Source organism: Manis pentadactyla, chromosome 5, assembly GCF_030020395.1.
Source record: "Manis pentadactyla isolate mManPen7 chromosome 5, mManPen7.hap1, whole genome shotgun sequence".
Lineage (NCBI taxonomy): Eukaryota > Metazoa > Chordata > Mammalia > Pholidota > Manidae > Manis > Manis pentadactyla.
Window position 1 is genome coordinate 153,410,138 of NC_080023.1, and position 16,899 is coordinate 153,427,036.

Below are 16,899 nucleotides of genomic sequence, written 5' to 3' on the forward strand. Positions count from 1 at the left end.
GCTTTTAAAGGTCTGCGTGGTTATAGTGGGCCCACGCAGATATTCCAGGATAATCTCCCTATTTTATGCTCCTTAATTACATCTGCAAAGTCCCTTTGCCATGGAATGCAACATATTCATAGGTTCCAGTAACTAGGGCACAGATAATTTTCGGTGGGTGGATAGGGAGGACATTATTCTGCCTACCACAGTGCCTGTACCACACATGTAAATTTAAGAGTGAATCTTCTCTATTTACTCCTTGGAGGTCAGAGGAGGGGTGAAGCTACTTAAGAAGACATTTGAAACAAGCCAAATGACTTATCAAAGGCTACTGTGTTGGTTGTAGTTTTAAACAAAAACAAAAACGCTTTGTAAAACAGGTCAGTTTTTTTTGGTGGTGTAGGGGGATTGTTCTTCTTTTCCACCACTTGGGGTGAAGTTGGAAGATTTAAAAATATGCCTTATTTCACCGTCTGTCGTCTATTCACCTTGCAGGCTTTTGTTTATTGGACATGAAAGTCTTCTATGTGAGAAGCATTAGAAGCAAGAGCCCTGGATTCCATGGTATTGGGGCTGGGCAACACAGTGGAGGTCTTCTCTAAGCACTGGCTCTCCCATGTGCTAATACCAGGTAGTGGGGGATTTGTTTCCTCATCCAGGGAAACCTTTCAAATGTGGCCATTGACTCTGCCTCTGCAGTTTTTAAGAGCTGGCCTTTAATCCAGTTTAGTACTGATACTAGGAATGTTTCTGGACATTGGCTCAATAAAGAGGCACAGAAAAGCTATGTGTTAGGTATTCTGAACCTCATTTCACATCCTCTGCAACCAAGGCTCAGAAATGATAAGTACATTTCCCATTGTCTTATTCCAGAAGCCAGATTATATGGACCTAAGGACAAGTTCCCCCTTCATACCCTCTTTCAATCTGCCAGGTGGTTTATGTTAATATTAATCCCAATAATGCTGTGTGGTATTGGACCGTTGTAGATTAGAAAACTGAACTCAGAAAGGTTGAGCCCCTAATTTTAGGCCGATGGGCAGGGAGTGATTTAGCCACAATTTCAGTCTAGATCGTTTGACCCCAGGGCCTATATTCTCTACAGGGCACTGCCTCTAGAAAGGCCTTGCAGTGCATTCTGGTCAGTATGGCCCCCAAATCCAAGTTCTCTACCCGTCATCATACCACCAAATTCACCGGGTGGTGAGTATACTCTAGGCTGGGGGTGCAGCTTCTGCAAAAACAGCGGCATAAAAGCACTGGAGTAAATGGGGAAATGTCTAGGTCCATTAATCATGGAATAATCGTTTTACTGGTATGAGTGTCTTTTTGTCTCATTATTATGCGGCAGTGAGTCATTTAGGGGAGGACCAAAAGGGAAAGTCCTATCTCGTCACCTGCGAGAAGTGTCGGAACATCTTAGGCGGGGAGAAGCCCAAAGTGGGAGCCGCGAGTGGAGCTGCCAGCTCTCAATCCCCACCCTAACGCTCCAGGCGGCCCCAAGGAGAGAAGCGCCGAAGGGGTTAAACGTGGCTGGGGAAGCCCAGCCACCGCCCCTTCCCAGCATCGCTTCCCAGAATGCCTCAGGCCAGTTCCCGCAGCTCGCGAGACTCCGCCCAATCTCTTCCCCGAAGAACTGCCAGTGTCCCTTGCTGACCAAGGTTTGCACAAGGCGGCGGGAGGGAGGCGAAGGCGGAAAAGAAGGGCCGCGGGGCACGCCGGGAACTGTGGTCCAAGCGTTTCAAGCAGCCATATTCTTCCGGAGCGGGGGAGCCCAGAGAGGCATCCGGGACTACGATTCCCAACCACCCTTTCGGTTTGTTTTTGTTCAAAAAAAAAAACCACACTCCCCCTCCTCACTCTTCACACACACTCACACACACCCACGGCGGACACGCACGCACCCGGGCGCCGAAGGGAAAGCCGCGTCTCGCCTTCCTGCCCCGCAGCCAGTCCTGTCTCGGCCTCTCAGCAAAGCGGGAAAGCGGAGGCCGGAGCCGTGACCTCTGACCCCGTGGTTATGCAGAGCCGCCGCATTCCTTAGCGATCGCGGGGCTAACGCCGCCGCCGCCGCCGCCGCCACCACCGTGGGCGACTGACGCAGCGCGGGCGCGTGGAGCCGCCGCCACCCTTCCCCCCCCGCCGCCCTCGCGCCAGCCGATCCCCGCGCGCCCGCCCCCTCTCCCCGGCCGCACCCGTCCTCGCGCGCCGCCGCCACGCGCCCCCCGCCGCCGCCGCCGCCGCCGCCGCCGCCGCCACCCCAGCCCCGCGCCTTTGCCGCCCGCCCCGCCCGGAGGTCCCGCGTGGAGCCACCGCCGCCGCCGCCAGGGAGGAGGAGGAGGATGAAGGACAAACAGAAGAGGAAGAAGGAGCGCACGTGGGCCGAGGCCGCGCGCCTGGTGAGGCGGGCTGCCAGCGGGGGGCTCGGTAGGGGGTGTGGGGGGTGGGCTCGCTGAGCACCCTCCACCGGGAGGGGGAGGGGCAAAGCCCTGCCCTCCGCGGAGGGGGCGGGGCCACCTCAAGGAAAGGGACAACCCCGCAAGGCGCTGGGTGGGGAGAGACTGGGGGCCGGGTAGGATGTGGCGCCTTTTTCTGCACGCTCTCCCCCCACCAACCCCAACCTCTTTAAATTCCTGCGGAAGGGCGAGCTGGCAGGCCGGCTCCTCCCCCTTCGGGCGGCGGGGCCCCAGCCTCCCCTCCCCCACTATTTGGCAGCGTCTGGGGGTCGGGGAAGCTTCGTTTTGCGCTGGGAGTTAGGTTTCCGGGAAGGGTTGGAAGCCCCTCCCTCGCCTCCTGGTGGGCAGTGGGATGGTGCGTTTGACTCTAGGGGTGGGAAAGAGCCCCCAGTTTGAAGGACGCGAATGGCATTTTGAGCTTTCCCAATCTAAACTGGGTATGTGGAGGACATTAAGTACTTCCAGCTTGAACGCAGCTGGTTCTCAAACTTTAGTGTCCTGCGGGGACACCTGGGGAGGTTGTTAGGAATGCATGTCCTAGGGCCCTACTAGGACTTAAAGAGTCTGAGATTGTAGAGTTAGAGCCTGAGATTGTAGAGTTAGAGCCTTAGTATCTAGAATTAAGCTAGAATTAACCAGCTTCCCAGGTTGATTCTAATGCTGGTGGCCCACGGATCACACTTTGAGAAATGCTGACTAGAGTGTTTTACTTAATATGCTAGATTGAAGATGGGTACTCTGCAGAGAACTGACTACACTTTGCGAAAACGTATGTGTTCTCCATTCCTTAGTGTCCTGGTGCTTGTATACATGAAGTATTGGACAAAGATGGAGTGTCTGAAGATGCGGCTTACTGAGGATTTAGCAAAGGAAAGAGTAATTTGAGTGTGTGAGGCTGTATAATGGGGGGTTGTAAATTTTCCCTTTTCAAGGCCTCAGAGTACTTACAAGTGAAGTATCTTCTTTTTGGGTTTGTACCCACAAAGCTAAGAGGCCCTGAGACATGTTCCTATGAAGTCTGGCTGATGAGAGTGGGAACAGGTTGTACTCCCAAAGATGTCACTTTCTCAGAACTGTCACAGAACAGGGTTATTGGGTAGATAGCATACTTGTCCTTTGACACCCCATAGTTTATATGTAATTGCTGTAATTTGCTTTTAATTATGAATGAAGCGCTACTTGTAATCTTTCATTTTATTGAGATTCCTGCTTTAAAGGTATTGTACAAAAAAAGGTGATTATGTGTTGAGAGTTGTTACAAATCTATGTATGGTCAGTTTTTTCTTAAAGCTTGTAAAACTCAGTTATTGACCTACAGGAATTACTGCTAATGCTGTTCAATTTATAGGAGAATTTTCGCTGGTGTTCCTGATCATCTTCCCCTGACTTTTGTTGCCCAAGGAACAGAAATAACAATTGTTTATATGCTGAAGTTTTGTGCTTCCGTTAATTTGCTTTGGTTTGTCTCATCAAATTTGAAGATTTTGAAGTTCCTAAATATTTTTTTCTGGTTAAATCAAAATTGGAAGCTTTGGCTAGCTTTCAGGATCTCTTGGAAACTTGAGGATTTTTTCAGTGTTGCTTCACCTGGAAACATTAGGCCTGAAGGAGAGCAGGAGAGAGCCAAAAGAATGTGTGCTCTTTCTCCCTGAGGTTGAGTCTTGGGTGTTCTTTGATATTCTTCCGCTGAGTTCCTGTTAGGCAGGTGTTTATGACTCTGGGCACCAAAAGGAACTCTGCTTGCCAGAGTTTTACTTGTTAGAGGTAGGTGAAAGTACCTTTAAATCTTGCTTATTTATGTTCTGACAGAATTCTGAAGTCTGTCTGTTTCAAAGCTCTGTTGGCTCTTACTAGTTGAAAGACTTTAGGACTGTTCTGCTAAGCCTCTTTAGGTTCTTGAATTTACTGTGATCTGAACTCCCAGTATCCAGGTTGCTGTTTCTTGTTTATGGTTGGCTCAACTTCATACCACATTATCCAAGTAAGTTCTTTCTCTTTTTCTTCCATGGTTCGTCATTAAAAAGTTATAATGTGAGTAGGAATTACTTTGTGGTACACTTAAACATGCAAAAGAAACTTGCATGTTCATGGGAACATGGTGCATAATTTTGCATGTTTTCTATTATTTTTTGGTTTTAGAATTTTCTGTCTCTTTAGATGGGACCTGGAACCAGTTGGTGGGTGAGAGGCTCTTTTTAGAATCCTCTCTCCATTAAAAAAAAACTGCTCTAACCAACTGGAGTGCTGGAGAGGTCATGAGAGCCTACACTGGACAGAGAGCAGCTTGACTAGTGTGAGTTGTAATAGTAGGGCAGTAGATTAAATCTCCTCTTTGGACAAGTGAATTTGGAATGCTTGCCATGACAATCAGATGCACTTGCTTCATATTGCTCCTGACTTTGCCCAGATTGGTGGCGAGAGTGATACTGGAAACCCTTTTAAAAACTACTTCTAGTAGGAAAGAATAGACTTCTGGAGAATTTCAGTAGTGTAGTAGTCTCCACGAGGTTGATTTTTGCAGATGTTAATTATGTTGTTGAGAAGTAGATACTCTCAAACATTTTGTAGTATTGTCTTTTCTCGATGTAAGAGGTAGACTTCTAGGGGGTTGGATGGGTAGAAATCCTCCTGCTTGTTAGGAACAATTTGTTTGGGAGAAATAGCCAAGAGGATTTCCCTTTAAATTGAATGCCCATTAATGGATCCTCCCTGGCTTTGAGAAACTCTTCACTGCACGCTTTATCTTTCACTTTGATTCATGACTGACCATTCTTACATCAAACCTTTTTTTTCCCCTTTGAAGTAGGAAAAGAGGTTTTTTTTTCTCTCTTTTTAAAGCTTGCTGTAGAAAGAGACTAGGAATAGAACACTGCTGAATTGTTTTACTAAAAGCTGGAGGCATATACAGTTTTAATAAAAGTGAGTACTTTTATATCTTTTGATGTAACTTTCCTTTAGAGATTTTGTTTCTTAGATTCTCAGGCTCTTCCTGACTGCTGTTTAAATAATCGGTAACTAATTTTTCAGAGTAATGCTTCTTAAAAAAAAAAAATTACCCTCCTACAAAAATTTGCCAGCTCAGCTCACACTTAATTAGTATCAAAGAAATGAATTCTCTGGCAGTGAATGTTGGTAGTTTGTACCAGGGTTTATTGTAGCTTTGTTCAAGTCAACACTGCCTAACTTGGCACTTAGGTTCTTGGAATACAAAGATGGATGCAGTTTGTCCTTGAGGAGCTTATAGTCAGTCTTCTGGGGGTGGGGAAGGTTCAGACCCATGAACACAATTTTGCTACAGGCATAAGTGCATCATAGATGCATAAATGGTAAACAGACGTCCTAGTTCCTACTTACTGTTGTTCATGTGTAATTATGAATAGTTCCTTCTTTCACTTTCAAGTGTCCTGCTTTAGAAGATAAATTGTATTTTAATTTTCATCAGAAGTTAGAAGGCTTTCTGGAGGAAGGGACTTTCCAAACTGAATTTTGAAGGGTGAGTAAGAGGCCCATCACAGAGGTTGTGAGGAGCAACTGGTGACAAGACATAGCCTAAGCACAGTGTGTGTGTGTGTGTGTGTGCGCGCGTGCGCGCGCACGTGTGTGTGCGTGTTTACTTGCAGGGTGGAGAGTGGGACTTGGGTAGAACTGTGCATGGTTATTGGAACATAAAATTTGTGGAGTATCACTTTGGTAAACAAGGAAAGACCAGATTGTGAGGGCCTTGTATATCAGGCCAGTAAGCACCTATTTTGTGCCAGGCACTATAGGTGCTTACATGCATTATTTCTAATCTGTAAAACAACTCTGAGAGGAACACATCAGTGTCCTTCCTTTACAAATGGGGGAGCCAAGGCTCAGGTTGGGTAACTTGGCCAAGTTTAGAAGGCCAGATTTTGAATCCCAAGTCTGTCTGGTTCTAAACCCTGTGCTTTCCCAGTGGGACCAGTGGACTTGGGACGCTTCAGCTTTTGCTGTATGTGTATAGGCTGCTGTTGGAGGATTTTAAAGCGCGAAAGTTTGTTTTGTTGGGTTGACTTCAGGAGATAGCAGGTAAGTTCTGCAAGAGCAGGGATTTGGCTTTGTTTACTCATGAATTCCTAGAATTGTCCCTGGCACAAAGCAATTCATGTATTTGTTAAAGGAAGGATGGCAACACAGAAAGGATGAGCTTTAATGAAAGCAGGTCTGGTTGCAGGGATATTAGCAAGGAGCTGCTGTGTTGGGTCAGGTAAAAGAAACTGGCAATGGGCACTGGGGATGGGGACAGTGAAGGATGACACCTATTTTCTGAATTAGGTGAGTAGGCTGCAATCAAGGTAGGGAATATTGGAAGAAGAGGGCAGATGAATGAAGAGTGGAGATGAATTTTAAGTAGACGATCAAAGGGGGAACATCCAGTGCAGAACTGAATATTTGAATCTGAACCCTGGGGAGAGACCTAGGGTAGAGGGAGAGACTTGGGAGCAATCAGAAGTTAGGTCATACTTGAGACTTTGAGAGACGATAATGTTATCCAAGGAGAATGTACAAATTGAAAAAAGAGAGGCTAAGAATGGGGCCATTGGTATATAGGGGTTTTATTTCAGCACCTATTTCTCCAAAACTCAACTTCCTTTAGTGCTAAGGGCTCATGTTCTTACACAGACACAATCTTCAGCAGCAGTCCTGTCAGACTTCTTGCTTTCAGCTTTATTTGTGACAGAACAGTGCTTAGTTGTTACAGTTGTGAAATGACTGCCATATGTTAGCGAGGTTTGGAGTAACCCCAGTAGCCGCACAGGTAGAGATGGTACAAAGATAGCGGCAGCCTCTATTTTCTCCCTGAGAAGGATAACATTTAGAAAGCAACTCAACTTCTTAAAGTGAGAGAGCCGCAGCTGCCCATTAAGAAACTACTGCCATGACTTAGTTATGGCTGATGTAAACATAAAAAGGACGTTCTCTTTCTCATTGTTTTGTGTGTACCAATCATACAGAATCATAGCATTGCATTGCCAAATGGCAAAATGTACTGTGGCACTTAACATCAGAATTTCACGACCCAGTCGCAATACTCATCATTTAAAGATGTGGGAAAGAAAACCTGCTGAATGTATTTGTCTTATAATTTATTGTGTAGTGTGTGTATCCTGTGGCCCAGCCATATTAACAGCATCAAGTTAAGCAGTCAACAGATTTGCTAAGGCCCCATATACCATAACATGTACGCTAAGAAGATATGTGTGTTCTTACAATTGAGAATTAGAATAGTTCAGCTAACTAACTGCAGTCACTTTTGGCAACTAGGTAGATACACGTATAATTTGGTTTCTGAAGAAATTTTCATGGGTGGAAAAATGAGTCAACAGTGGTACTTCATAGCACAACTGGAGCTCATGATAGATTGATGGCTGTCATGGGAAACTGCACACTGAAATCAAAGCATTTATATTTCTTCAGGTACTAGAAAACTACTCGGATGCTCCAATGACACCAAAACAGATTCTACAGGTCATAGAGACAGAAGGACTAAAGGAAATGAGGTTTGTATTGCTCTTACTGCTTAACATGAGGGTGTCATAGGAATGTGTCTCTGTAGTCGGGCAGTTATCTGAGGGAGTCCCCATGTGCCTATACGTGTGTGTGCTCGTGTGTCTGGTGGTAGTGTGGAACTGTCTCCCAGGTTGTGTGTTCCCTGAGTTGGTGGGTAGGAGTGGTGAACATCCATTTGTTTCCATCAGAGATGCAGCGGCTTTCCCCGTTCTTGCTTTTCCTTAACTCTTGATGTGGAGCTTATTTCTTGTCTAAGGAATAGGGCTGTTTTCTCTTGTGCTCTGGTTTGGAAATTTCAGTAATAGGGAAGGGGCTGATTCTGATAGTCTCTATTGTGTCTAAAACTACCCTTCTCCCTGTGCTGAATCTCCAAAGTCCTTTGTTTTAGGAACAAAAAGGGGGTCTCATTACCATAAAACCCACTGGTTTTTTCCTGCCTTCTGATTCTAGCCATTTGTGACATGATTATACTAAATTTGGGGTGACTTGATTTTCTTATGATGTAGTTTTCCCAGAGAAGCAACAAGTTAGAAACAAAAAGGAATTTCAGGCACAAAAACCAGTAATGGTCCTTAATCCTTTTCTCTCCTCACCCTCACTCCAACCTTTTTATTTTTTCTTAAATGCAATATAGTCTGTTGTTGGGACTCAGAACAAACAGCATAGATAGATATTTTCTGGTTATGCTTTAGCTGCTCGAAATTGACTGTTCAGGGTTAAAAGATCCTTACTTTGCAGTTTTCAGTTCAAACGTTCTTGAGTTGACATTTTGGGGGGTGGAGGTAGATCAGGATTGTCTAAATCACATTCATTTGAATGGTACTATGCACTGTGTAGTGTCATAATTGTGTTTTATTTTTGTTTTTCTGGGCTATTTCCTATCATGCTGCTGTCTTGCACTGCTGTTGGACCACAATGCCTATAGAAGGTAAATTAGTCCCTTTGGGACAGATGGAATTGAGAAACTTGTTTCTGCTTCTTGCTCTTATAGGAATTATGAAGCAGTCACAGTGGCTTGTGATGAGTGAGCAGCACTGTAATTTGTAGACAGAGGTATAGTGTGTAGGAGTCACACTGTTCGCAGGACTGTGCCAGCATGCTCTTCTCCCTTGTAGCAGATATGCTAGCACACCCACTTGATACTCCAGATTCTGTACAGGGTTTCTTTTAGAGATTGGTTCTTGGTGAAAATCTTTTTAGCATCCAGTGTGTTCCAAAGCAGAATAAGTAATAGGTTTTTTTTAAATAGTTTTTTTAGATTCAGAATTTATTTTTAACATTCTGCATAAATTAGGGCCTCTGGTTCTGAAAAATGCTAAGTGATTTTACTTAAGATATTTATACTTTTTTAACATGCTGGGGAGTGGGAAGAGAAGGTGCGCAGGTGAACCCTGGCACTAATGGGCTAGTGTCAAACCTGTTAATATCAATGACAAGTCTATATTTTTGATAGCTTTTCTATTTTATGATTTAGTAAGTAGCCTCTAAGTCACTGAGTTGTCATTGTTTTGTGACTGCTGTTGTAGCAGTGATCATGACATAACTTAATATGCCATCTTTTTTCTGGTGTAATATTTGAGCACTATTGGATACCCAGATCTCTTTGACCTCTTTTTTTTTTGATATTCAGATTTAAATTATTGCTCCTGGGTAGATGTAGAATAAAATCTGTTCTTTCCCTTTCCCAACAGAGAAAAAGAAATGAAATACTGTTCCTTTTGTGTACTTACTAGAAAATATTTAACTGGAAAAAAAAGGTGTGCTTGTTTTCTTGGGACAGCACCATTGATTCTGTGGGCTTGTGTTTGTAATGTTAATATGGCAATTTCTGAGCATGATCTGCAGGTTGAATTACAGAGGCTACGAAACTCTTGGTTTTGTTTTTACTATTAAAATTTAATTTTAAAAATTTTATAAAAATATTGGGTAATGTGTTTTTTTTAAAGCTCCTGAGTGAATTTGAAAAATCATTGTGTAGTGTTTCTAAGTTTCTTAAGAATTTGGTTTGCATTGTCAAAAGGCACTAAAGAAGTGTCAGGTGTGGAGCAGGCTGTCACATAACATGTCTTATTCCAGAGCTTTCTGGGTATGATTTATATGAATTTCATTTATAACTCTTTTCTACTTCCAAAGTGGAATTGTCATTTTCTCTTATATTTCTTGCTCTGCTTCTTGTTTAAGAAATGAACTGTAGGGCAGTAGATCTTTGAGTAAGTAGGCATATGGATTTATGATCCTCATCCATCCTTATATGTTTTTACAGTGGGACATCTCCTCTTGCGTGTCTCAATGCCATGCTACATTCCAATTCAAGAGGAGGAGAGGGGCTCTTTTATAAACTGCCTGGCCGCATCAGTCTTTTCACACTCAAGGTAAGTAATATAAACTCTGTTTTAGTACAGTTGTTCTTTAACTTTTAGTGTACATAGAGAATCACCTGGTAGTTCTGGGCTGAGGCCCACTAATGTGCATTTCTACTAAGCAGGCAGATAATGCTGATGCTGTTGGTCCTAAATGACACTTTGACTGAGGTGTTTTAGTGTGAATAGGGTATTAGGAATTATTTAGTCATATCAGCTATTGTGTCTATAGTCAGCTTTTTCTGTTTATGTCTTTGTAGATTGTATGCAGTAGACGGATAAGTATGTGTGTAGATAATTGTAGATGTGCCTTAATTAGGATTTCATTGGTAATAATGCTATGAAAGATAAATTGGTGGGCAACTAAAGTAAGACCTACTCTGTAGAAAAATAACTAAAATGTGGACATACTTATGGAAGTCTAAAAACTCATTAGCATTTACTAAGTAACACTAATTACTTCAGTAGAGTCCATCATAAAGCTTAAATAGAGCTAAAATGAACAGACTGATTATTTTTCTACCCTCTGTGCTATCTATGGCTGTCATTAAACCAGGGGTGGCAAACTTTTTCTGTAGAGGGCCAGATGATAAATATTTAAGCTTTGTGGACCATACTATCTTTATCATAACTATGTAACTCTGACACTATAGCAGGAAAGCAGCCATAGATGATGCACAAACCAATGGGCATGGCTGAGTTTCAATAGAACTTTATTTACAAAAACAGGCAGCAGGCCAGATTTGGCTTGAGGCTGTAGTTTGCTGACCCTTGATTTAGACATAAGGTGACTGTTGATTTTGAGGAAACTGAAAATTTGATGCTGACCCTTATGCTCTTTGTAATGTAGTTTTAAATTGCAGTAGTCCACATACAAACTTTTCCCCTTGAGTTTTGTTTTCTTGGTAGACTTGTTTAATTCAAAATTAAACACTTCAGCAAATACCAGCTATGTAACCTGTAGTCATAAAACGATCTCTAAGTACACATCAAATGTTAATCTTATGTTCAGATGTCTGTGCTGTTCTCTATGTTGTTTTTATTTCTAATATTTCAAGCTTTTTTTGTTAAGAGGTAGCATAATGTAATGGGCCTTAAGAGACAGAGCCCTGAGTTCAAAACCTAGCTTTGTAACGTAGGATGGATTTTCTTAGGCTGGTGCATGCAGCACTGATAGTCAGTCCTTAATAAATGGCAGCTTTTATGGTATTCCTTCAGGTTCCTCATCCTTAATTCCTTATTAATGGCTTTTTTGTTATATATTGTTATATATATGTAATTATATATAATTATAATTATGCATTATTATATATATTACAAATGTGCTAGCTGATGGCATGTTTCTATTTTAAGAGGGAAGAGAAACACCTTTTTCTGTGAACACATTGAGAGTAGGACTCCATTTTATTTGTCTTTGTAACTTGGCTCTGGGCAGATTTCCTGGCATAGTCCATACTTAATACATTTTTTAGCTGAATTGAATTTGTTCACTTTAATTTTAATATTTCAGTAAATATATTACTCCATTTTATGAGTTTGCTGTAAGCCTGTGGGTGTTCTGTTAGTTTGCAGTCTGTGTCTGAGATGCATTGATTGAAGGTATGCTCAGTACATCCTTTCATCTACCTTTGGCTTTACGTTACTTGGTCTTCATAGCATCTTGCTCGTTGGGGTTGTATGTCACCTCTTTGATACTCTTTGTGCTCTTTTTGGGCTAATGGTTTGCTTGTCTGGTTCCCTCACTTAGACTGTTAACTCTGTGAGGGCAGAGACTAGGTCTTAACTCATTTCAGTATCCACTAGGGTCCTGTACAAATTAGTCATCAGTAAATGCATCTTGAATGAATGAGTTAGTGACTAATGGCTACATTCTGGTATTTTATTATTATCCTTTTGTTTTGATATTTGATAATACTGTTCATAATCTTTTTTTTTTAAATTTTTTTATTAAGGTATTATTGATATACACTCTTATGAAGGTTTCACATGAAAAAACAATGTGGTTACTACATTTACCCATATTATCAAGTCCCCACCCACACCCCAATGCAGTCACTGTCCATCAGTGCAGCAAGATGCCAGAGATCCACTAGGTGCCTTCTCTGTGCTACACTGTTCTCCCCATGACCCCTCACACCATGTGTACTAAACATAATACCCCTCAATCCCCTTCTCCCTCTCTCCCCACCCACCCTCCCACACCCCTCCCCTTTGGTAACCACTAGTCCCTTCTTGGAGTCTGTGAGTCTGCTGCTGTTTTGTTCCTTCAGTTTTGCTTCATTGTTATACTCCACAAATGAGGGAAATCATTTGGCATTTGTCTTTCTCCGCCTGGCTTATTTCACTGAGCATAATGTCCTCCAGCTCCATCCATGTTGTTGCAAATGGTAGGATTTCTTTCTTTCTTATGGCTGAATAGTATCCATTGTTTATATGTACCACATCTTCTTTATCCATTCATCTACTGATGGACACTTAGGTTGCTTCCACATCTTGGCTATTGTAAAAAGTGCTGCAATGAACATAGGGGTGCATATGTCTTTTTGAATCTGAGAAGTTGTATTCTTTGGGTATATTCTGAGAAGTGGGATTCCTGGGTCAAATGGTATTTCTATTTTTAGTTTTTTGAGGAACCTCCATATTGCTTTCCACAATGGTTGAACTAGCTTATATTCCCACCAGCAGTGTAGGAGGGTTCCCCTTTCTCCGCATCCTCGCCAGCATTTGTTGTTCTTAGTCTTTTGGATGGTTGCCATCCTTACTGGTGTGAGGTGATATCTCATTGTGGTTTTAATTTGCATTTCCATGATGATTAGTGATGTGGAGCATCTTCTCATGTGTCTGTTGGCCATCTGAGTTTCTTTGGAGAACTGTCTCTTCATATCCTCTGCCCATTTGTTAATCGGGTTATTTGCTTTTTGGGTGTTGAGGTATGTAAGTTCTTTATATATTTTGGATGTTAACCCCTTGTCACATATGTCATTTACAAATATATTCTCCCATACTGTAGGATGCCTTTTTGTTTAGTTGTTGATGTCCTTTGCTGTATAAAACGTTTTAGTTTGATGTAGTCCCATGAGTTCATTTTTACTTTTGTTTCCCTTTCTTGAGGAGATGGGTTCAGGAAGAAGTTGCTCATGCTTATATTCAGGAGATGTTTGCCTATGTTGTCTTCTAAGAGTTTTATGGTTTCCTGACTTACATTCAAGTCTTTAATCTATTTCGAGTTTACTTTTGTGTATGGGGTTAGACAATAATCCAGTTTCATTTTCTTGCATATAGCTGTCTAGTTTTGCCAACTGTTCATCATTTTGATGGACTAGATCTACTTCTGGCATCTAGCTTGTATCTCAGCCAAAATGAAAGGTGTTCACTGCTGTGGCTTTGGTAGAATTTTAGCTTGTTTAATTATCTGTGTGTGTGTCTTAACATTTTGACCTGTTAGAAAAGCAATTTTTGCAAATGCAGCAGAAAGCAAAATGAAATGGTAAAAATGAAAGTAACCCATAAATTCTGCTACGTGTAACCTAAGTAATAATTTACATTAATAATGTTTGAAAAAATTGGATCATACTTTCCTTATACCTTTGGTGCTTGCTTTATTCACTTAATGTCTTTGTCATGATGGTATATATAGATATACCTTATTCTTTTTAAGGACTGTACTAGGATTCTAGATTTTGGGTTATGAATGCGGGGTAATTATTAGTCTCCTGTTAAATGCCTCATTATCAGCATGCTAACTTCCAGATGTTGTGCAGGCGTTAACTATTGTCATTCAGGAACGGATAAGAAACGATACCCCGAATCCAAACTAACTGATTACCACTCTGGTCACTTGAGAACCCAGGTCTCTCTAATAAACGTTCTAGTCCAAGGTAGTGTTGAGTACATTGTTTTCCTTTTATCCTCTATTATTTATTTAAAAAAAATTTCAAACCTGTCAAAAAACTGAAGGAGTACCATAGTGAACATTTCACTCTTCTAGCTTCCTTACTGATAGTTATATGCCAGCCATATTTACATTATTCCTCTCTTAAATATGTGTGCTTTTTTCCCCCAGAATCATTTGAAAGTGCTATCAAATACTGGTACTTCACCCCCAATATTTTAGAACGTATGTCTTAAAAACAAGGCATTATTTTACATAACCACAATATCATTATCATAGTCAAGAAACAGCATTGACACAGTAGTATATACAGTCCATATTCAAATTTTCTCTAGTTATTCCAAAAATATTCTTCATAGCTTATTTTTCTCAGTCCAGCATACAATCATGAATCATGCATTATATCTGATTGTCTTGTCTTTTTAAAATCTCCTTTAATGTAGAACAGTTCCCTTGTTTTGTCTTTCATGGCATTGATATTTTTTAACAGTCCAGGTCAGTTTTCGTGTAGAATTAAATACGTTTTTGAAGGACTAGAAAAGTGCAGAAGTCTTGGTTCTTTCCAGACTTCTTTATGCTTTGCTGCTAGATCGTATCTGCTGTTACATGTTGTAGCGCAGAGCCACTCAGCAGTGGAAGATGGGAGTGACGGGATGTTTTGAAGTGGTCTTCCTAGGGGTAGTTAGGTCAGGATCTTGCCTGTAACAAGCAATAGGAAGATGCAAATTTTTTAACTTTCTTTTCTCACTTTTCCTTTTGAAGGTGGTAGCAACACCTCTGAAATCCTCTGGCATTTTCTTTGCCTCAGTTTTCGCTTGTGCTAAGGTAAAGCATGTGTGGAATGGCTTAGTACTTTTTCTCCCCACTGCTGGAAATTTCTTCTAGTGGGCTGTCAAAAATCAGAATTTTATTTATCCATGTGGCTTTGCTGCTTAGTTGAAAATAGAAGTTTTTCCAGTTCTGGATACATTGTGTGGCTTATCTGTGATTTCCAAAGGCTTATTGGTAAACTGTGGAGTCTTTTTGGGTATGTCACACAGTTCTTCCTCTGATAAAAAGTTGTTCTGGGTAATGTGATGGTACATTCGACACTTTACGTATAGATGCTTGCCTCCATCTTCAGAGCTAGTCCTCAGGGATGGATGGGATAGATGAAATCTGTCCATGCTTTGAATTGCTTTTCTTACGCTTTTCCTAAAGTCAGCTGTCAGTGTCCATCATTGGCTGGTTAGAGGTAGGGTTTATATAATTTTTTTTACACTTGAGATTTCTTTTTATTATAAATCCGCCGTGAGTTCCTTTATTAGTATTCTACATTTTTAGGACTTGCATGCCGAACTACTCTGCTGTTGTGACTCGGTGGCTCTGTCACTGGTCATTTTAACTTGGGCTGGAGAGGGGTCATTCCAGCAGTCGCCTAACATTGCTCAGTTTTATTGTGGAATGGTGCTCAAGTTGAAAAGTTACCTGAGTTGTTATTATGTGGTGATATAGGGCTCAGCATTCAGGGTCTTTTAATTCAATTAACAAGTCCAGTTAAATTTATAAAATTGTTTTAATATATAGAATTTTTTTTTAAGTATAAAAAACATTTTCTTGGTGAAAGAAATAGACGATTATGCTTGAAGTACCATCCATTAAAATCCACAGTCTGCAAATAAAAGAAAGGAAAAAGCAAATGGAGGAAGAGAGGAAGGTAACTGTTGCAGTCTCTCAATATTGTTTATATAACTATAATTAAAATATTCATATATAACTCCACACAGCAATTTCAAGACTATATTACCATTAAATACTGAGGGGAACAAATGGAGCAAGCCTAGACTTAGATACAATAAAACCATAGAGGCAGTGTCAGAATCCATTTTGATTTTTGATAGGTGCACAGCAAGCAGAGGGGGCTGTTAAAAAGGCAGATCATCTGTCACAGTCCTGCTTGGTCCTTGCCTGCCCCTGTGATCTGCTCTCATAGCACTTTCCTCTTGGTCATTATACTTTATCCACCCTGGCCTTTCACTGTCACTGAAACACCCCAAACTTGAATCCACCTCAGGGCCCTTGCACTTGCTAGCCCCTCTGCCTGGAGAGCTCTATGGTAACTTCTTGTCATTTGGTTCTCAGTGCAAAAGTATCTTCTCAGTGAAGCTTTCTCTAACTGCCATTCTAATTCCACAACACTGTGAAGGTTTTGTTCGACTCATAGCCTTATTGGTATCAGAAATTGTTTAGTTACTTGTCTATTGTTAGCCTCCCCTAACTAGAATGTAAGTGCTGGAACTTTATTTTTACTGTATCTGCAGTGTTTGGCATATACTAGGTACTTAATAAATACTGGCTGCATGAAAAGTAGAAGATGGCATCATCAAAGTCTGAGGCAGCTAGTTCTCCTTGTACTTCACCTTTCTTTATATCAGTTAATTATAGAATATGCATATTTTGGGTTATTTTTCCTTCTCAGCAAGTCAATTTCTAAGAACCCTTTTTTTCCTTGCTCTCTTTAGAGCAGTTTCACATAAATCTGAAAGAATCTGCTGACATTAAAAATAAATCTTTCCCAGACTATGGCTATAATCTGGTTCCTCTTAATTGCTGAAGGCAGAAACTGAGCCATTAGAAACAGTTTAAGCATTTTAGGTATGTTTTAGATATCCTGTTGTTATTCCTTCTAGAGTTTTGA

The 16,899-nt window shown here is 41.3% G+C and overlaps 1 protein-coding gene across 2 annotated transcripts in view; it reads left to right on the forward strand.

Moving 5' to 3' along the window:
* The first annotated feature begins 1,821 nt into the window (after positions 1–1,821).
* The window catches only part of ASXL1 (ASXL transcriptional regulator 1), a 68,594-nt gene continuing 53,516 nt past the window's right edge, over positions 1,822–16,899 (forward strand). Inside the window, exons 1-3 of one of the 2 annotated variants that reach the window (XM_036924714.2) lie at positions 1,822–2,381; positions 7,878–7,960; positions 10,234–10,342. In XM_036924714.2, the coding sequence (XP_036780609.2) occupies positions 2,325–2,381; positions 7,878–7,960; positions 10,234–10,342 (249 nt within the window). In that variant the 5' untranslated portion in view covers positions 1,822–2,324. Of the gene's footprint in view, positions 2,382–4,371; positions 4,420–7,877; positions 7,961–10,233; positions 10,343–16,899 lie in introns of those variants that run through there. The other variant, XM_057502884.1, reaches the window with a different exon arrangement.